The following is a 23,352-nucleotide window of genomic DNA, read 5'->3' as shown; positions in this document are numbered from 1 at the left end:
TGTATATATTTTGGGATGGAGGAGTGTTTTGGTGGGAATCGGATCATTGCCCCTTTTGTACTTAAAAATGGTACCTGTTGGCATGCAACTCTTGGCATCCTTTGCCCAACCTAATAAAGAAATACAGAGGATATTTGATAGTCTTGTAGAAGTGAAGAGTATTCATTTCTGCAAAGATCTACTTGAGCTATTTTTTTAACATTGAAGAAAAGTAAGTGACAAACTGTCCATTTGCCTATGCAGCCCATAAGCAACAAACATAAAGCCTGTTTTTAAATCCTTAGTATACAATAGGTCATTTTTTTAAAGGTAACCTGACCTTACAATAATAGTAAATATATTCTTTTTTGGTACTGTACAATGTAAAAGCAAATTCCAGGCTATTCTCCATCAGAGGCCAGCATAGATGCATATTTTTCTGACATCCTCTTATTCACTTCAATGCTGTTTTCAAAAGCTTGTTTGTGGTGAATAGTCCGTCTGCGTTGCCACTGGCGGATAGAATTTTGGGCCTCCACACTGAGCTGTCTTGATACAGTATTGAAGGTGCTTATGTGATACAAAGCTCCAAACAAAGTAGTCAGATAATAGCCCCCTGGAAATAAATGATGAGACTTAGAATGGCATGCAAAAAGATAAACATTGAAATTTGTGTTGTTGAGTTCATTGTTAACATAAGCTCAGTATGCACGAGCCACCTTTGTCAATTTAACATCCAAAATCTAATGACAGGTATAAATTAGAGGCACCTACAGGCTTCAGTGCCTTAGCTATGCCTGAATGCTAGGCTTTTCTGATCGACCCAAGCTCCTGTACTTCCTGATAGCGTTCAATCCTGTCAGCCCCCCTCCCATAAATTCCTCTTGGCCAGTGAGACAGGCCATCACAGAAATGGGCCAATAGAATGTATTGGGGATCGGAGGTTGCTGAATAGGGTCCAACACTTTCACTATGTGAAAGCTGTGGAGCTTTGCCCAACCAGACACAAACTGTAGTCACTGTATGAAAATAATGCTTTATAGTTATGTATTTAAATGGAAACAGTCAGTAACACTAGGGTCCTAAGCAGGCTATAACACGATGAAGTCCCTGCATTGATTTAGGTGACCCCTTTAGCATAGCGGGAACCTTGAAATTGGGGTCTCTGTAACAGGCTAGTTTGGACACTTTCTGATTGTGTTGAATGCTTACCTACTCCATCTTATTTCTTGTCTGTTGGCCAGCCATCACCGTTGTAGTGACTTAAGCCTCGTACACACGCAACGATTATCGGCCGACCGATCGGCCATCTTTTGTCCAGTGTTGTTGTGTTGGTTGAAATGTGCTCTAGACTGCACACAAATTTTCTCGGCCAACAAAAAACAACTTCAGAAGTGATGTCATGTGCTGGTTAACTTTCCGTGTGTTTTTTCTTCTCTGAGCATGCCCAGTCTTGCTCATCTGAATTTTGCCTGCCGAAATCTGTACTGACTGACGGAAAATCAGCCGTTCTGTTGATGGCCAACACAAATTTTATAGCATGCACACCAGATTTTGTTCGGCCGAAAAGTCGGAGTCGGTTGTCGGAAGCATCATACTAACAAGCCGAAAAATCGGCTGATCGGACGTTGGCCGAAAATCCACGGCCAACAATCGTTGCGTGTGTACGAGGCATTAGTTGCCCTAAAAAGTTCTTTATAAAAACTAAAGGTAAAGTTGCTCTTTATTAAATCCCCCAATCCCCTTTAAGGCAGTCTGGGATTATACCTACCTTCAACACTGATCCCTCTATCTTACCTCCAACATGTATCCTCCAACACAGTCCTTACTCCAAGCAACAACTGGAGGCCGCCATGAGTACAGCTTCCCAAAAGACTCATTTGGGACACATTGCGCATATGCAGAATACAGAGGAGTTTACAAGTACTATGTCAGAGGTATGATCAACCAGGGCTGAAGGTAAGTATAATCCTAAACTGTCAGCACTCAAGGGGGTAGGGATATTTAATAAAGAACAACTTTGCTAAAGATGAAGTTGTCCTTTAAAAAAATACTGGCTAATCCCCAGCTAAAACTGGCAGGGGTGTTGATCTCCTCAGTCTCCCGCTGTGCTCAATATTTACTTCTGTTGACCTCCATGTCATTACTGTATCCTGTAATAAGAAGATGTCAGCAGGGGCAACAACTGAGTGCTGTGGAGGGACCAGGGAAGAAAGTTTATTTGGGGATTACTCAGCACTGGACTGATGTTCATCAGCATTGACAGAAGGAGAGGTAAGTATTTCCTTTGTCTCTTTGCAGGTACCTAACTTAATGTACTTTTATGTAAGTGATAGAGTCACTTTATGGGTCAGTAGGGACAGGTGAGAAGTCATAGAACAGCCTGCAACACAATCTGGTCTCAGAACTAGCGTGTTACTATTGCCAATATGCAGTACATACTGTACACTATTTCCTGAGGCAATATGATTTAACATGAAAGATTTTCATCTCTTCCTGTCAAAAATTGTCTATTCATTACCAAAATTAACTTTAAAAGAGAAGTATGGGAATTGGGGTTTATCCAGAATCATACCTAGGTGGATGCAGCATCAGACCGATGTCCTGTCCTTGGCCACCTCTAACACTGAGAACCGAGTGACCAGTTACTGCCAATCACTCAGTTCTCACAGCTCCCCGAACAGAAAGCTGGTGACTGTCAGTCACTGGCTCTCTGCTTGGTCCCCCCTGTGCTTACTGGAGTGCTGAGCTGTGGAGGCAGCAGGAGGAGCTGGCTCAGGCTCTCAGCGGCTCGGTGCCAGTCCAGGCATGTGGGCAGATCCCGACCATATGGTCGTGATCTTGCCTGAGCATGGACTGGCTCTGTGACATCAGGTGATAGTGGGCTATAAAATGGGTCACAGGAGTGCAAAACAAACTACACTCCTGTGATACATAGGCAAAGTAGAGCCAAGCAAGCTTTGGCTGTACTTCTCCTTGAAAGTTGAATGCCAGTCCAGTCATTTTCGTTTTAGTTTGGAATCCTGACTGTGATGTTTACCCTATTAATCATGTAGGAAAGCATCACAATGTGGACACCAAAAGTATTTAAAACTCAAATAAAGTTATTACTTTTACCCACTCTACCTCCCTCAATTACAGTCCTACTTATCACAAAAGAAGTGAAGGAAAATCTCTATTAACTTTAGTGAAAAAAAGGCTGGAGTTATACTTGTATTTATCCATGGAAACCAAAAGCAAAAAGACAAAAAAAGAGAAGCTAATGTGTGAAATCTCTTAACAATAATGTGAAATGGAATGTATCTCACCTTCTCCTTGGAGCTGTAAAGGATCCAAAAGTTCCATCATATACTCCACATCCAACTGAATAGAAGTGATGTCACATCCCAGCAGCACATGAATCAGAACTGGTAAGAAGTCATCTGCACCAAAAGCCTCTGGGAGAAAAAAATGAAACATGGTTGTCAATATTCTAACCAGCTACATTTATTTAAAGTTATACTAAACACACACTATTTAATTTACTTTGCCCCTTCTATTTCTGTATGTGGATGATGGCACTGTAATTATTTTAATAAAAATCTAAAGTATCTTTTTCCTAATTGATGATTGATAAAGCTGTCACATGACCTAGCTCTTTCCTAGCCTGTCTGCAGGGAAACATAAGCAGGAGGAGCTTCTTGTCCTCTGCTGCTGGTCACATGTTCAAAATTAAAATAAAACAGCTTTTGGAATACAGAGTAAAAATAAATAATTTCAATCAGCAGTTTTAAATTGGCATACAAACATATATTTGAAATCAAATATTTATTATTTTGTGGAGTAAAGTTGGTGAATTTTTTACCAGTCACAGGCTGTGTCATGCCTCTCTAAACTGTGTCTTAGAATAAAAAGGAGGTGAAGCCACCATTAATCTACATGTAATATCCCACCCCCCATTGTGTTTAGCTGGTAAGTGGGTATGGAAGAGGAAGGAGGGAGTGGGTTGTCATTTACCACTGTGTATGCACCCAGATTTGTGACTCTATAGTCACATGGGCTGCTCACATTTGATAGGGAGGAAATGCTCAGTATATAAATTCACTGAAAACTGAGCATGTGCCACCACAGCTGCACAATCCCTAGCTGAATTGGGGAGATGAACAGAAGAGGGAGATAGAGAGCAGCAAGATGAACCAGGTTTTTTTGCAGAATACTGAAAATAATCTCATAGTGACTGGGTGAGTATGAGCAGCATGTAATACACCATTTATTGATAGTTTAGTGACATTTTAAGCTATACTGGAGCAGTTTATCCTAGTGTAGGAGATGGAGGAAGAAAAATGAACCTGGCCAGCCCCAAATTCTGCTAGTCTGACAAACTTACTCTTACTTGAGGCTTCCTACGCTATTGGCCAAATGAAGGATGTAAATGCCTCAGTATATTCTGGGTCTGCCACATGGCCTCCTCAGCTTCCCCAGTAACACTTACTTCATTTGGAACCTCACATACCTTACTCTTTTTGTACAAAATAGAATTTCCACACTGGGACTCTTCCAGATCATTGAGCACCTATCCACAGTATTCCACAAACAATTAAAAGGTACCTATAGACAGGGCCGCTGATAGGGGGGGACCACCAGCCCTCTTGTAGGGGGCCCGAGCACACAGGTGGGGCCCACACAGAGTGGGATTAGTGATGGACAACAAATACAGAAATCTTCCTCCAGCACCTGAATCTGATCTGTCCCTCTCCCTGCTATCAGCTTTTATCTGTTGAGAAAGAGACAGTTGTCCCTCACTAATCCCCCTCCCTTGTGTGGGCCCCCCTCCCAGCACTTATCTCTGCTCAGGAGTTTATTTGTAAATTGTAACTTTGTTTCTCTCTCTCTGTCTCTCTGATCCAGGAGCTCCAACTGCCAACTACTTTTTTTAGATTTAGCAGGAATTGTGCGAGTTATGTTATATTTGTGTCTGCTAATAGTGATTTTGTTGTAATTTTAGCTAAATATATCTTTAATACTTTCTTGGGGGGGGGGGCCCAGCCAGGTAGTCTGTAGGGGGCCCCGCGATTTCTAACAGCAGCCCTGCCTATAGATGTGTATTTTGGATGGATTAAATAAAGATTGCTATGCCTCAGGGCACCTCCAAGCTTCTGCAGGCAACCCCAACCTATTGCTTTCCATGGAAAACTGATAAGTGGCGCTGGATCTACCTGGTAAAAAGGTGAGCCTCATAATGTGTGCATAGACATGCAAGATCATCCATTACTGGCAGGTTTATCTAGGCAACTATCTGTTCAAAAAAAAGGATCAGCGTTTTAGATTGTGAACTCATGTCCCACTAATATCTAATGTCTAAAGCCATCATTGGTCTTTCGGACTTGGAATTCACACTAGTTTACAGCAATATATGAAAGTTTACTTTTTTTGACACATCTCGCTTTCGGAAAATGTACACTGACCTTGTTCTAGAATAGAATGAAATAATATAAAACCATATGTCATCCAACCTACCTTTCTTCCCACTGGAGGCCTCCATTGATTCATAAATATGTTTGCAGATCTTCAGCAAGTGGCGGATTTTCTTTTCTGGGGAATAGGCTTTGTGCATGAGTGCCAGTTTCTGCTTGATCTTCTCCATGGTGGCAAGCCCAGGGATTCCTGCTCGTGGCTGCTGCTCACTAAGGCTCCATGTCTTCATCCTCTTCTGATTTTCCAGCAAATTCTCCATAGAGCCATCTCTGTTGTGCATCTCCAGAAGTTGAGAATATATTGTGCTTTGGAGGGGTTTTAGTACACACTTGTACAGGGAGGATTCAATAACAGAGGCTAAATGGAAAAAAAAATAAGCACGTATTACAACACTGATATCATTTTCTTTTTTTTTTATAAGTTCTTTGAATATTTCTATAGCCCCAGTTTTGTTAAATCTGAACTGTAGGCAGATATAAAAGACGCATATTAACCACTTTACCACCGGAGGATTTTGCTATCTTACGTCTGGGCCACTTTTTGCGATTCAGCACTGTGAGACTTTAACTGACAATTGCGCGGTCGTGCGATGCTGTACCCAAACGAAATTTACGTCCTTTTTTTCCCACAAATAGAGCTTTCTTTTGGTGGTATTTGATCACCTGTGCAATTTTTACTTTTCGCGCTATTAACAAAAAAAGAGCGTAAATTTTGAAAAAATAACAATATTTTTCACATTTTTTTATATGAAATTCCCCCCCCCCCCCAAAAATGTAAAAATCCAAATTTGTTTAAATTTTTGGCCAATTTGTTTTCTGCTACCTATGTTTGGTAAAAAATCACAATAAGCGTATTTTGATTGGTTTGCGCAAAAGTTATTGCGTTTACTAACTAAGGGAAAGATTTTTGTCATTTTTGGTGTTTTTTTTTTAACGAGTAATAGCGTCGATCTGCGATTTTTTTGCGGGACTGCGACATTGCGGCGGACAGATCGGACCCTTAACTGACATTTTTGACACTTTTGGGGGTACCAGTGACATTACCACAGTAATCAGTGCTATAAATATGCACTGTTACTGTAAAAATGACACTGGCAGGGAAGGGGTTAATTTTTATTGGTGATCAAGGGGTTAATGTATGCCTGGTGCTTACTGACGTGTGTGGGGGGAGGGGACTATGTGACACAAGGACAGATCGCAGGTTCAGCTATGCTGAACCCTGCAATCTGACCCTGCCTGTCACTTAGGAGATCCGCCCGCTTGTGTTTACACAAGCAGGTGGATCTCCACACTCGATTCCCCGACGATCGGGGAAGAGCAGCGGCGATCGCCGCCGCTCCTTCCCTGGCCCGACTCCCGCTGTGACTGAATACAGTGGGAGCGAGCCTCTTGCGGCGCACGCGTGCCGCCGAGAGAGGGGAATGTCTGGTGACGTAGGTCTACGTCGCCAGATGTTATCGAGCCACTTTGCCGCAGTAAAGCTCTAGTGAGCCGTGCGGAAGTGGTTAATGCAGTTCAAATGAATACATGCAGTGTAAGTACTGTATTTTCTGGCGTATAAGACTACTTTTGAACCTCAAAAAAATCCCCCAAAAAAGCGGGATCATCTTATACGCCGAGTATAATATCTCCAAGGTAATCTAAGTATAAGTATTCCCGGTAGATGTAATCTCTCAAGACGCTGGCTGTGTGGGAATCCTGTACTGGTAAACCGTATGTACCGTAGCTTCGGCTACATACAGTGTACCGCGCTGAGCCAATCAGGGAGAGGGGGATCGTATTATACGCCCAGTCGTCCTATACGCCGGAAAATACGGTACCTGAATTTGTCCTTCTATCACAGTGATGGTGAATCTTGGCACCCCAGATGTTTTGGAACTATATTTCCCATGATGCTAATGCGGTGCAGTTGAGAATCATGGGAAATTTAGTTCCAAAACATCTGGGATGCCAAGGTTTGCCATCACTGTCCTATAAGAAGTAGCAGCACAAGGAGCAAATCGGTTTATGTACTAACAAGAATGTTGATGGGATGGGAGGAGACAGCAGAGTGACAAAGAGTTCATCACTGTGCTGCTTCCAGTGCTGTATCTTGGCCTAGGCCAACAAGGCCCAGGCCTAGGGCAGCACTTTGCAGGGGGGCAGCAAAAAAGCTGCGCCCCGCCTTCTCCCGGCTTGCGCTACACTTTTAGTATAGTGCCAGTCTTATGGGGTGAATTGGGAAGGGTCCAGGAGGCAAGTCAGTCTGGCACCTCCAAAAAGCGGTCACACTGCTACCTGCTGGTATGATAATGAGGACATTCAGACAGACCGCAGGCCGTCGACCACACTTAATACAAATGGCCTGACAGCCGCCAATGCTAATAAGTGTGGCACTACAGCCTAATGCTCTGGTATGCTGCACTGATGGGCAGTAATGAGGCTGCACTGATGAGCACTGATAAGGCCGCACTGATGGGCACTGATGAAGCTGAACTTATTGGAACTGATGAGGCTGCACTAATGGGCACTGATAGACTGTGGTTGTGGTCTGTGGTTTACAGATGACAGGACAGGTCATAAACAGGAAAGGGTGTGGCCTTTACAGGAAGGGGTGGGTCATATTTAAATTAGGGGGTGCCCAAGCTTAGTCAGGCCTAGGGCAGCACAAAACCTAAATACACCACTGGCTGCTTCTCATTTCACTGTTCAGTCACAGGCTGGGGAAGGTCCAAAACAACCTGGATTTGGACAAAGTGTGTGTAAGGATGCATCTTCATCAGAGTGAGGACTTTTAGTGGCAGAAAAAGTCCAATCCAGGGTAATCCCTTAACCACTTGCCGACTGCCTAACGCCGATCTACGTCGGCAGTCAGCCCCTCACAGGCAAAGTGACGTAGGGCTACGTCACTAGCTTGTGAGGGTCTAGGGAGCGAGCGCGCGCCCCCGGAGGCGTGGTCACGGACCCCCCCGCTCGTGTGACCGGCAGACCCAATGTCCGCCGGTCACTCGGCGATCGGCGGGGGAGAGGGAGAAGGTCAGGCGGCTTGTGTAAACAAGCCACCTGTCATTCTACTCGGTGTAAAAACACTGATCACACGGATCTACTATGTAGATCCGTTGATCAGTGTCCTTACAGCTCAAGCCACAGCCAATCACAGTAGAAAGCACGCCCCTAGGGACACACACAGCCCCTCCCTCCCAAAAAAGTTAACCCCTTCACTACCAGTGTATTTTTACAGTAACAGTGCATATGTATAGCACTGATTACTGTAGAAATGTCACTGGTAACCCCAAAAGTGTCAAAAATGTCAGTCAAGGGTCCGATCTGTCCGCCCCAATGTCGCAGTACCGCAAAAAAAATCGTAGATCGCCGCCATTACGCGTTAAAAAAAAAAACAACAAAAATGACAAAAATCTTTCCCTTTGTTAGTAAACGCGATAACTTTTGCGCAAACCAATCAAAATACACTTTTTGCGATTTTTTTTTACCAAACATAGGTAGCATAAAACAAATTGGCCGAAAATGTTAAAAAATTTAGATTTTTACATTTTTTGGGGGGGGGGGAATTTCATATAAAAAAATGTGAAAAATATTGCTATTTTTGCAAAATTGACGCTCTTTTTTTTTTTACAGATTTCACTTCTGCTTGAATCTACAAAAAAGCAGTTCATTTTTATCTTGATATTTTTGGCTACATTTCTGCCTTGACATTTTCAACCTTTTAATCTTTGACCTTCATTTAGAAAAACATTTTTTTTTTTACAGAGTTCACTTCTGCTTTAATCTACAAATTGGCAGTTAATTTTTATCTTGATATTTTTGGCTATATTTCTGCTTTGACCTTCTTCAAATATATGTATTTTTAAAGTGGCCCTTCAATAAGAACTCCAGCTTTTTTTTTTTCTATAAATTTGTTCAACATTTCAGCATTAGAGTTATTTATTACCTTGGCAGAAGTTCTCAAAAGCTTTCATAAAGCCTCACTAACACTGCAAATACACTATATTACCAAAAGTATTGGGACGCCTGCCTTTACACGCACATGAACTTTAATGGCATCCCAGTCTTAGTCCGTAGGGTTCAATTTTGAGTTGGCCCATCCTTTGCAGCTATAACAGCTTCAACTCTTCTGCAAAGGCTGTCCACAAGGTTTAGGAGTCTATGGGAATGTTTGACCATTCTTCCAGAAGCCCATTTGTGAGGTCAGGCACTGATGTGGACGAGAAGTCATGGCTCACAGTCTGCGCTCTAATTCATCCCAAAGGTGTTCTATCGGGTTGAGGTCAGGACTCTGTGCAGGCCACTCAAGTTCCCCCACCCCAAACTCGCTCATCTGAATCTTTATGGACCTTGTTTGTGCACTGGTGTGCAGTCATGTTGTAATAGGAAGGGCCATCCCCAAGCTGTTCCCACAAAGTTAGGAGTATAAAATTGTCCAAAATGTCTTGGTATGCGAACACCTTAAGTGTTCCCTTCACTTTAACTAATGGGCCAATCCCAACCCCTGAAAAACAACACCACATCATAATCCCCCCCTTCACCAAACTTTTTGGACCAGTGCATAAAGCAAGGTCCATAAAGACACGGATGAGCGAGTTAGGGGTGGAGGAACTTGACTGGCCTGCACAAAGTCCTAACCTCAACTTGATAGAACACCTTTGGGATGAATTAGAGCACAGACTGTGAGCCAGGACTTTTTGTCCACATCAGTGCCTGACCTCACAAATACGCTTCTGAAAAAATGGTCAAACATTCCTATAGATACACTTCTAAACCTTGTGGACAGCCTTCCCAGAAGAGTTGAAGCTGTTATAGCTGCAAAGGGTGGACCAACTAAATATTGAACCCTATGGACTAAGACTGGGATGCCATTAAAGTTCATGTGCGTGTAAAGGCAGGTGTCCCAATACTTTTGGTAATATAGTGTCTCTTAGGTATTCTCACATGTTCCCTGGAAATGTAGCTCTATGTTTTGTCTTTTTAAAAACAGTCCAAGTACAAAATAATACCAGATAAGTCTGCATGAAAAAATAGTGACCTCCTAGCCTTCCTATCAAGCCAACAACTCGGCGTCTGCTACATTGAAATCCCAAGCAGTGTTATCAGCCGTATCCAGTTCTTAAATGCTGGACTACAGAACGCCTCCCCTTATGTTATGGAGATGAGGAGAGGGGAAGGTATTCTGTATTTTTCCTGCTGCCTCACAGCTTTAATAATACTATGCCTGTAGTATTCCTTGTTTCGTCACTATGTTGGGCAGCCTCACTGGCCAATAAGAATCTGCAGAAGACAGGTAGGTACATTGTGCTGTTGTTTTGTCACTTAGGCTAGATTCACATTACTGCGATGCAATTTTCATCTGATTTTCAGTGTGACTTTGTAACGACTTGGTTGCATTTTGGTTGTGGTTTGCATTTTCGCACCAAAGTAGTACAGAAACATTTTCCATGCTCACACTGCATAGGATAGTTTTGATGTGAACATGCACCATTGAAAACAATGCGATTTCCCTTGTCATGCTGAAATCGCACTAGTTTGAACCAGGCCTTACTCAGAATGCAAGAGTAGCTAGACCTTAGCTGACCATTTGATTTACTGATAGGGAAACTTAAAGCAGAATTTCACCAAAAGAGGAACGTCCTCTTCTCCTCTTCCTCCTCCCCCCTTCCTCTCCGATGTTTGGAATATTGTTTGGGGGGGGGGGCGGGGAACGAGCAACTGATTTTGATATGCATCTGCTCCCACTTCTGGTCAGATTACCGTGGCGATCTGAGCGGAAGTTCGGCCCCTTTCCTTACCTCACAGCCTCTTGGGGCATGTCACAGGTCCCAGGAGACTGAAGGACCATTTACGAGGTGCAGCAAGGATCGCGCATTGCAGTGGGCAGACACTGATGACAATGGGGCACAATTTCTCCAACTGACACCAATGATGGGGCACTATTCCTCCCAATGACACCAATGATGGGGCTCTATACCTACGATGGATACCAATGATGGGCACTGTTCCTCTCACTGAAATCAATGATGAGAAGTTATTCCTTCCACTGATACCAATGATGGGGCACTATTCCTCTCATTGATACCAATGGTGGGGCACTATTCCTCTCATTCATACCAATGATGGGGCACTATTCCTCTAATTGATACCAATGATGGGGCACTATTCCTCTCATTGATACCAATGGTGGGGCACTATTCCTCTCATTCATACCAATGATGGGACACTATTCCTCTCATTCATACCAATGGTGGGGCACTATTCCACTCATTGATACCAATGATGGGACACTATTCCTCTCATTCATACCAATGGTGGGGCACTATTCCACTCATTGATACCAATGATGGGGCACTATTCCTCTCATTCATACCAATGATGGGACACTATTCCTCTCATTCATACCAATAATGGGACACTATTCCTCTCATTCATACCAATGATGGGGCACTATTTCTCTCATTGATACCAATGGTGGGGCACTATTCCTCTCATTCATACCAATGATGGGGCACTATTCCACTCATTGATACCAATGATGGGGCACTATTCCTCTCATTCATACCAATGATGGGGCACTATTCCACTCATTGATACCAATGGTGGGGCACTATTCCTCTCATTCATACCAATGATGGGGCACTATTCCTCTCATTCATACCAATGATGGGGCACTATTCCTCTCATTCATACCAATGATGGGGCACTATTCCTCTCATTCATACCAATGATGGGGCACTATTCCTCTCATTCATACCAATGATGGGACACTATTCCACCCACTGACACCAATGATGGGACACTATTCCTTCCACTCATACCAATGGTGGGGCACTATTCCTCTCATTCATACCAATGATGGGACACTATTCCTCTCATTCATACCAATGATGGGACACTATTCCTCTCATTCATACCAATGATGGGACACTATTCCTCCCACTGACACCAATGATGGGACACTATTCCTTCCACTCATACCAATGATGGGGCACTATTCCTCTCATTGATACCAATGATGGAGCACTATTCCACTCATTGATACGAATGATGGAGCACTATTCCACTCATTGATACCAATGATGGGGCACTATTCCTCTCATTGATACCAATGGTGGGGCACTATTCCTCTCATTCATACCAATGATGGGGCACTATTCCACTCATTGATACCAATGATGGGGCACTATTCCTCTCATTCATACCAATGATGGGACACTATTCCACTCATTGATACCAATGGTGGGGCACTATTCCTCTCATTCATACCAATGATGGGGCACTATTCCTCTCATTCATACCAATGATGGGGCACTATTCCTCTCATTCATACCAATGATGGGGCACTATTCCTCTCATTCATACCAATGATGGGGCACTATTCCTCTCATTCATACCAATGATGGGACACTATTCCTCCCACTGACACCAATGATGGGACACTATTCCTTCCACTCATACCAATGGTGGGGCACTATTCCTCTCATTCATACCAATGATGGGACACTATTCCTCTCATTCATACCAATGATGGGACACTATTCCTCTCATTCATACCAATGATGGGACACTATTCCTCCCACTGACACCAATGATGGGACACTATTCCTCTCATTCATACCAATGATGGGGCACTATTCCTCTCATTCATACCAATGATGGGGCACTATTCCTCTCATTCATACCAATTATGGGGCACTATTCCTCTCATTCATACCAATGATGGGGCACTATTCCTCTCATTCATACCAATGATGGGACACTATTCCTCCCACTGACACCAATGATGGGACACTATTCCTTCCACTCATACCAATGGTGGGGCACTATTCCTCTCATTCATACCAATGATGGGACACTATTCCTCTCATTCATACCAATGATGGGACACTATTCCTCTCATTCATACCAATGATGGGACACTATTCCTCCCACTGACACCAATGATGGGACACTATTCCTTCCACTCATACCAATGGTGGGGCACTATTCCTCTCATTCATACCAATGATGGGACACTATTCCTCTCATTCATACCAATGATGGGACACTATTCCTCTCATTCATACCAATGATGGGACACTATTCCTCCCACTGACACCAATGATGGGACACTATTCCTTCCACTCATACCAATGGTGGGGCACTATTCCTCTCATTCATACCAATGATGGGACACTATTCCTCTCACTCATACCAATGATGGGACACTATTCCTCTCATTCATACCAATGATGGGACACTATTCCTCCCACTGACACCAATGATGGGACACTATTCCTCTCATTCATACCAATGATGGGGCACTATTCCTCTCATTCATACCAATGATGGGGCACTATTCCTCTCATTCATACCAATTATGGGGCACTATTCCTCTCATTCATACCAATGATGGGGCACTATTCCTCTCATTCATACCAATGATGGGACACTATTCCTCCCACTGACACCAATGATGGGACACTATTCCTTCCACTCATACCAATGGTGGGGCACTATTCCTCTCATTCATACCAATGATGGGACACTATTCCTCTCATTCATACCAATGATGGGACACTATTCCTCTCATTCATACCAATGATGGGACACTATTCCTCCCACTGACACCAATGATGGGACACTATTCCTTCCACTCATACCAATGGTGGGGCACTATTCCTCTCATTCATACCAATGATGGGACACTATTCCTCTCATTCATACCAATGATGGGACACTATTCCTCTCATTCATACCAATGATGGGACACTATTCCTCCCACTGACACCAATGATGGGACACTATTCCTTCCACTCATACCAATGGTGGGGCACTATTCCTCTCATTCATACCAATGATGGGACACTATTCCTCTCACTCATACCAATGATGGGGCACTATTCCTCTCATTGATACCAATGATGGAGCACTATTCCACTCATTGATACCAATGATGGAGCACTATTCCACTCATTGATACCAATGATGGGGCACTATTCCTCTCATTGATACCAATGGTGGGGCACTATTCCTCTCATTCATACCAATGATGGGGCACTATTCCACTCATTGATACCAATGATGGGGCACTATTCCTCTCATTCATACCAATGATGGGACACTATTCCACTCATTGATACCAATGGTGGGGCACTATTCCTCTCATTCATACCAATGATGGGGCACTATTCCTCTCATTCATACCAATGATGGGGCACTATTCCTCTCATTCATACCAATGATGGGACACTATTCCTCTCATTCATACCAATGATGGGACACTATTCCTCTCATTCATACCAATGATGGGACACTATTCCTCCCACTGACACCAATGATGGGACACTATTCCTTCCACTCATACCAATGGTGGGGCACTATTCCTCTCATTCATACCAATGATGGGACACTATTCCTCTCATTCATACCAATGATGGGACACTATTCCTCTCATTCATACCAATGATGGGACACTATTCCTCCCACTGACACCAATGATGGGACACTATTCCTCTCATTCATACCAATGATGGGGCACTATTCCTCTCATTCATACCAATGATGGGGCACTATTCCTCTCATTCATACCAATGATGGGGCACTATTCCTCTCATTCATACCAATGATGGGGCACTATTCCTCTCATTCATACCAATGATGGGACACTATTCCTCCCACTGACACCAATGATGGGACACTATTCCTTCCACTCATACCAATGGTGGGGCACTATTCCTCTCATTCATACCAATGATGGGACACTATTCCTCTCATTCATACCAATGATGGGACACTATTCCTCTCATTCATACCAATGATGGGACACTATTCCTCCCACTGACACCAATGATGGGACACTATTCCTTCCACTCATACCATTGATGGGGCACTTTTCCTCTCATTGATACCAATGATGGAGCACTATTCCACTCATTGATACCAATGATGGAGCCTATTCCTGCCACTAATACCAATAATAAAACACTATTTTTGACACATGTGATGGGAAAAAAATTGAAAAAATCTAATTTCTTCATAAATGTAGATGAATATGTATTCTGCTACATATTTTTGGTAAAACAAATCCCAATACGCGTATACTGATTGCTTTGCGTGAAAGTTATACAAAGTCTACAAACTATGGGATATTTTGATCTATTTATTTACTTTTTCTAGTAATGGCGGCAACACCAACGATGGGACACGATGGGCCACTGACACCAATGATGGGGCACTATATCTGCCACTGATACCAATGATGGGGCACTATTCCTCCCATTGATACCAATGATGGGACACTATTCCTCCCACTGACACCAATGATGAAACGCTATTCCTGACACCAATGATAGGACACTATTTCTCCCATTGAAACCAATGATGGGGCACTATATCTCCCACTGATACCAATAATGGGGCACTATTCCTCCCATTGATACCAATGATGGAACAGTCTTCCTGCCACTAATACCAATGATGGGACACTATTCCTGACACCAATGATGGGACACTATTTCTCCCACTGACACCAATGATGGGGCACTATATCTCCCGCTGATACCAATGATGGGGCACTGGTCCTCTTATTGATAGCAATGATGGGGCACTATTCCTCTTATTGATAGCAATGATGGGACACGATTCCTCTTATTGATAGCAATGATGGGACACTATTCCTCCCATTGACACCAATGATGAAACACTATTCCTGACACCAACGATGGGACACTATTTCTCCCACTGACACCAATGATGTTGCACTATATCTTCCACTGATAGCAATGATGGGGCACTATTCCTCTTATTGATAGCAATGATGGGGCACTATTCCTCCCACTGACACCAATGATGAAACATTATCCCTGACACCAACGATGGAACACTATTTCTCCTACTGACACCAATGCTGGGGCACTATATTTCCCACTGATAACAACAATGGGGCACTATTAACCCCCCCCCCCCCTAATACCGATGATAAATTTTGAAGGACAGTAAACTGGCCCCTTGTTTATTAAGTTTAGAGACCCCCAGTTTACAATGTGAAGATCCTTTTTAACTCCAGTGATCCTCTTTTTAAATTATAGGTGAGGGTCAAATACTTTTTCTACCATTGAGTAGTTAAACCATTAGCCCAATTACAATATAACATCTTTCAAACTTTTTTTTTTCACAGTGTGTGTGTTTGCTTGAATACACCATATATAAAATGATTCAGTGTGTTCTACCCTGGTGTAAGTTGACTTTTTGTGTAAAGGAACGTCTTATTTTAGTCTCATTATGAGTATAGGAAATTCTGGAGGTAGAAAAGTTACATATGTTTTATACAGAGGCTGAGGCAGGTGTGTGATCTCCTAAATATAGTAATAGCGTACCTCTTCTTTTACTTTAATGTATAACCACAGTATACATTTTTAAGGCAAGGACCAAAGTGTGAACGGAAGTCTCAGCTCGCAATGTAAACCACAGAAGCATGCTATTTCTGAGAACAGTGTCCCCATCCTATACCAAAGTGTTGATAAGCGTAACCAGGACAGACAGCAGTTGTATACACACTTGCAATGAAAACTATCACCCCTTGCATCAATGTCCAGAACTGTAAGACTGATGGTAAACACTCCCACATTTGACCAGTACTTTCGATATGCCATGTTGGAAAGGGCTATATATCTGTGGTTTGCAGTATATTCATTGCTGTGTAAACTTTGGGATCTATTTTTCATTAGGTGAGTCAATACAAATATATTTTCCCTTTAATATTGGTTTATTATAAATCCAGTAAAGACTTGAAGATTCAAATGGAGGCGTATTTAAATATATACTGGCCTCCACCCGCAGATGCAGGATAGCATGGTCAGGGTGTTTTGCTATGTATCGATCGCATGCACCTGACGGATGGAGTCGATCAACTCAATTTATCGGGTTGTATATGCCTTTAGAGTTGTTTCAATACTGCCTACCCTTCACTTTAAAGATAAGGCCCCATTCACACTAGTGCGACTTGTCCCGTGATTTTGGACCGCAAAATCGCATGACAAGTCGTTTTCCATTATTTTCAATGAGCCCCATTCATATCAGTGCGTTTTGAAGTCGCACCGACTTCAAAGTAGTTCCTGCACTACTTTGCCACAATTTTAATGCATTTTGAGGCATACAGCCTTGCCATTGCTTTCAAAATCGCGTCAAAATCACGCCGCAAAATCGCAGCAAAATCGCTGTAAAATTGCGTCGCATAAGTGTAAAAGGGGCCTGAAGGTGGATGTTTTGGAGGAAACCGTGTAATCTTTATCATTTCTGGTCATCCAACACATAGGCCATACATTCCTTTTGCCTATCAATATTGGTTTATTATAAATTTAGTATGGAGTTTGAGTGATTCAAATTGAGGTGTATTTAAATATATACTGGCCTCCACCTGCAGATGTAGGATAGCATGGTCAGGGTTTTACTATGTATCGATCGCATGCACCTGACAGATGGAGTAGATCGACTCAATCTATCGGGTTGTATATTAGTGGCTGCTGGTGTTCCATGGGCCTGAGGGGGGGGCGGCAAGTGGACCACACCATACACCCCTGGACCACACCAGCCCGCACACCCCACCCCCCCCCCCCGGGCGCCGGCTCACTCAACCTGCTTGGACAGGTGAAGGGAGGGAGGGAGGGAGGGCAGGCAGCAGTGGCGGCGGCTTCTTCTCCATCAGTCTCCTGCGTCTCCTCCCTCCTCCTCCATGGCCAATGGCATGGCTTCTCCTTTCGGTCAATTGGGAAAAGTGTCAAAAATGTCAGTTAGGGGTCCTGATCTGCCTGCTGCAATATCGCAGTCCTGCTAAAAATCGCAGATTGACGCCATTAGGCTAAATTCACACCTGAGCATAGCGTTTTTTTTACAGTGATTTTACCGCAATTTTTAGGCAAAAAAAAGAACATCAATTTTATTTGGGTACAGCATCGCACAACCGTGCAATTGTCCGTTGAAGTAACGCAGTGCCGAATCGCAAAAAATGGCCTGGTCATTAAGGGGGTAAATCCTTCCGGTCCAGAAGTGGTTAAATCCCTGGTGTTCCTGCCAGTCCCTCTGCTTTCCTATTAAAACTGACCACACTAGGAAGGGGGATACGCCATGGTCAGTTCGCTAGCTGTGCTGGGAACTTGGTGTGGTCTCCTCCAATGATCAGACTTGTCCTGACACCCCCCCCCCCCATCCTGCACAGCCTTTCACTGGGAAGCTCATTATGCTGCTGTTTCTCCTCACCCAGCTCTTATGCAGCTGGTAACAGAGGATAGGCGATCACTTATAAAAAAAAAGGGTGTTTATAATATTTTATCTTTTACCCTTCATTTCTACTTTAAACTGAATGGGTTGTTTTACAAGATGAGAGTTTACAGTCACATAACACAGGGATCGGTCGACCTTGCTACCTGTTTGGGCATAAGTGGAGGTTCTATGAACAGCCAAGGATAAGGATCCAAGAGGCTTTCCATAGAAACAAAAATCTGTTTAAAGACTATGTTTTGTAGAGGTGCTCACACTTCAGAACTACAGTAACAATAAGCACATTGTCTTTTAGGACAAGTGAACTTGGCTTTATGTAGGTCATTCTGATGAATGATTTGTCTACCAGTGCACAGTGGATCTTGGCCAAGATTCAGCCCTTTATTGATGTAGCACCCTTCAAGGTAGGTGCTAGGTAAAGTTATAGTGGGGCCTTGCCTGCTTATCAGCAGGGCCATATGATTCAGCTAGGCTGACATGTGCTCCTAGGTGTGTCTGTTGTGCTGGGGAGTCTCCCCACTGTATCCCAATGAGGGCTCTCATTGGGCAGTGGAGGAAACCTGGCCAATAGCACACCAGGGCTTGTATCCATCCTGGAAGGGCAGATTCCGCCGCACAGCATTCTGGGAGGGGGTGCATGTCAGGTTGTCTTTGGCGGGGAGCAGAGTTCCAGGAGGGAGGTGACCGCCGTCTCTCCTCCTGTCAGAGGAAAACGGGTGTCCCAGGTGGTGTGGAAGTAAAGTAAAGGGGGTGCCAGTGTTAACCCTGAAGAGTAAAGGGGGTGCCAGCGGTTGGGCCCTGAAGTGTTAAGTGTTGCAGCAGTGAGTCAAGTAGCTACCTCAGTTAGTGAAGGCTAAAGGGAGCCGTACAAAGGACTTATGAGCTATCAGAAAGTGTCAGAAGTCAGATCAAGTTGAAAAGCAGCAAGTCAGTGTTCACAAGTGCCAACGGGCGTTGACCGGCATTCAGCCAGCGTCAAGTCAGCATCGGAAGTATCCCACTCATTCCCTTCTCCCATCCCTATATAAAATAAACAAAAAAAAAACAAAGATGCCGGATTGTTCATTGTCTCAATATTCTCACTTGGGCAACAAGCTTAAATGTGCTGTTGGTGTAGCGGTAACCCTGGCAGACTCATACTCAGCAATAATGCTGGAAATTCTGCTACATTAACAAATCCCAGCTCGAATGACACCTGAAACAAATACAATAGAAATGTGAGCCCAGTCATTGTTATGTTACAATAAAGCCATGCAATTACATATTTACTTCCCTTATATTTCCTTCACTTTTCTTAGTAAGAGCTGGTACACGTACTTCTGATTTTTCCAGCTTAATGCAAGAAATACCTTGGTAACTAGTAGATGATGGCATCATCAAGAAATTACATCATCACACACCCTGCATATTACGAGATTCCAGTGAGCTCTAGGGCTCTCAACACCAGAGGCGGCTCTAGGCTTTGTGAGGCCTAAGGCAAAACTTGGACATGAGGCCCCACTCACGCCCATAATAGGAAAAATAATTAAAGCGTTAACAATTAACTGTATAAATTGCATACATTAAGAGCCTTAACCTTTGTACTATGAATTCATAGTTTCTAGAATTTTCTCTAACCAATTCTTCTTTAATCAAAGATCATTAAACATCGGGTATGTATGTATATGTATATATATATATATATATATATATATATATATATATATGTCTGCTCTTACATCACAGTCCCCAGCATTTCCCTATAGGTCATGATTCCCTGAGTCCCTCCTTACATCAGAGTTCAGTGTCCCCCCTTAAATAAGAGTTTTCCTTTAAATCAGATTCCCCCCAGCATCTCCTCCTTACATCAGAGTCCACAGAATTCCTCTTAACATTAGAGTCCCCCTCCTCAAATTTCACAGAGCCCCCTTTACATCAGAGTCTCCAGAGTTTCCCCCTTACACTGTAAGAGGTAACTCTGAAGACTCTGATGTAAGAGGAGTTCTGGGAGCCCTAATTTAGGGGGAATGTTGGGGACTCTGAAGTAAGGGGAGTTCTGGGAACCCCAATTTAAGGGGGAATGCTGGAGACCTTGATGTAAGAAGAGTTCTGGGAACCCAGATTTGAGGAGGAAAGCTGGGGACTCTGGTGTAAAAGGGAACTCTGTGGTCACGAAAGCTCGACCTTGCATCAGAGTTTCCAGAGACCCCCTTACACTTCCCTTCCTCAGTCCGCCACAGTCTACGCCACGACAAGTCCCACTGCAGAAGGCTGCCATACCTGAGTCCCCACAGAGGGCACTGTAAATTCCAGTATAGTGCACTGCCATTCCTCCCTGAGGAATGGAAGGCTGCTATGCTTGGACTTGTACTGCTCTCCGTAGGGGACTGAGGAACTACTGCCTGCTATGCTAAGACTTGTAGTGCCCTCTGTGGGGACTAAGGCATGGCAGCCTGCTATTCTGGAACTTGTAGTGCCCTCTGTGAGGGACTGAGGATTCCTCAGTCCTCCACATTCTAGGGCTTTATAAGTCCCAGCATAGTGGGCTGTCATTCCTCAGTCCCTCACAGCTGGGGGGAAAAACAACAGAGTTAAACATCTAAAGGACAACTCCAACCAAAACTACCAATAATGTACAGAGTCCATATGCTATATAATGTCACAGCCCCGCTACCCCTCACCTTCCACCTCGGGTGCTGTCATTGTGTAGGGCAAAGGGCTCCAGCTCCACCATGTTTGGCTTTGATGCCAGATATGCAGGACTGGCTCAGCTCCACTCTCTTCCCTGGCAACTGACTCTGGCGTCACGGGGAGCCTCTCCTCCTCCCCCAGCCACCCAGGGGCCCTCTTCTTCTCCCCCAGCCACCCACTGGCCCTCTCCTTCTTCCCCAGCCACCCAGGGGCCCTCCTTCTTCTCCTCCAGCCACCCAGGGGCCCTCTCCTTCTCCTCCTCCAGCCACCCAGGGTCCCTCTCCTTCTCCTCCTCCAGCCACCCTGGGCCCCTCTCCTTCTCCTCCAGCCACCAAGGGGCCCTCTCCTTCTTCCCCAGCCACGCAGGGGCCCTCTCCTTCTCCCTGAGTCACCCAGGGGCCCTCTCCTTCTCCCCCAGCCACCCAGGGGCCCTCTCCTTCTCCCCCAGCCACCCAGGGGCCATTTCCTTCTCCCCCAGCCACCCAAGGGCCATCTCCTTCTCCCTCAGCCCCCCAGGGGCCATCTCCTTCTCCCCCAGCCACCCAGGGGCCCTCTCCTTCTCCCCAAGCCACCCAGGGGCCATCTCCTTCTCCCCCAGCCACCCAGGGGCCATCTCCTTCTCCCCCAGCCACCCAAGGGCCATCTCCTTCTCCCTCAGCCCCCCAGGGGCCATCTCCTTCTCCCCCAGCCCCCCAGGAGCCATCTCCTTCTCCCCCAGCCACCCAAGGGCCATCTCTTTCTCCCTCAGCCACCCAGGGGCCCTCTCCTCCTCCCTCAGCCACCCAGGTGCCCTCTCCTTCTCCTTCAGCCACCCAGGGGCCCTTTCCTCTTCCCCTAGACACCCAGGGGCCCTTTCCTCTTCCCCTAGCCACACAGGGGCCCTCTCCTTTTGCCTTAGCCACCAAGGGGCCCTCTCCTTTTCCCCTAGCCACCCAGGGGCCCTCTCCTTTTCCCCTAGCCACCCAGGGGCCCTCTCCTTCTCTTCCAGCCACGCTCTCCTCCCCTAGCCACCTAGGGCCTTCTTCTTCTCCTCCTTCTCCACCAACCATTCTAAGACTCTTCCAACTTCCCTGGGGCTACTCACCCCCTTTGCGTATTAGACACCACAAATCTATGACCAGCCTGCAGAGTGACAAGTGGGGGCCTGGTTACCTGTATGTTCCTGGGCCAGGGCAGAGCTCTCCTCCCAGAGCAAAAACCAATGATAGCAGAGTGAGCTGACCGGGCAGTCACTTCCTACTGATGCAGGTACACGCCCACCGATTCCTCCATATCTTAGGATTACATGATCAGACGGCAAATCCCCAGGCAGAAAAGGCAGGGTAAGTGTCAGTGTCAGTGGACAACAGACACCTGGCAGCCACAGTGAATGGACTGCAGCACATTGCTGCGACTTTTATACCCAAGGATTTAAAACAATCTTTTACTTGGGAGATTTCTCTAACTGCGCCCTTCTAAATGTTGTCGCTCCGCCACTGGCCGCGAGGCCCCTGTAGGTGCGAGGCCCCTGTAGGTGTGAGGCCTTAGGCGACCGCCTAAATTGCCTAATTAGAGAGCCGCCTATGCTCAACACATATCCTGTACACATACTACAAATCATACCTAGATTTGTGGAAATAAACACAATTGTGCAGATGATAATCTGACCTCATAATGAGACTCTAAATGTTAGACATATACTGTACACAGAACAAGGGTCTACCACTATGCCTTTAAAATTCTAGCATAAGGTTCAATTAGGTGATAATCAGTCACTATTCCATTTTAGGGTTTATAACTAATTCAGGTCTGCCCTATAGCAGTTTTACTGCTACAGGGTGGCACTTGTCACACACACACACACACACACACACACACACATACATATATATATATATATATATATATATATATATACACACACACACACAGTATATATATATATATATATATATATATATATTGTGACAGGAAGTCAGGTAAATCTGTGGATGTAGTCACAGACAGGAGATACATTTCCACCTGGTTT

General features: G+C 44.6%; 1 protein-coding gene across 3 annotated transcripts in view; it reads right to left on the bottom strand.

The window, feature by feature from the left end:
* Window positions 1-264: 264 nt before the first annotated feature.
* The window catches only part of LOC309548570 (ras and Rab interactor 3-like), a 60,997-nt gene continuing 37,909 nt past the window's right edge, over window positions 265-23,352 (bottom strand). For all 3 annotated transcript variants that reach the window (XM_082248542.1, XM_082248541.1, XM_082248540.1), the window contains exons 4-6: window positions 5,476-5,790; window positions 3,288-3,416; window positions 265-595 (exon numbers count right to left, since the gene is read on the bottom strand). In XM_082248542.1, coding sequence (XP_082104668.1) covers window positions 381-595; window positions 3,288-3,416; window positions 5,476-5,790 — 659 coding nt within the window. In that variant the 3' untranslated portion in view covers window positions 265-380. The remainder of the gene's footprint in view (window positions 596-3,287; window positions 3,417-5,475; window positions 5,791-23,352) is intronic.

Source organism: Pelophylax lessonae (genome assembly GCF_965119305.1).
Source record: "Pelophylax lessonae genome assembly, chromosome: 2".
Classification (NCBI taxonomy): domain Eukaryota; kingdom Metazoa; phylum Chordata; class Amphibia; order Anura; family Ranidae; genus Pelophylax; species Pelophylax lessonae.
This window is presented reverse-complemented; position numbering and strand designations above follow the sequence as displayed.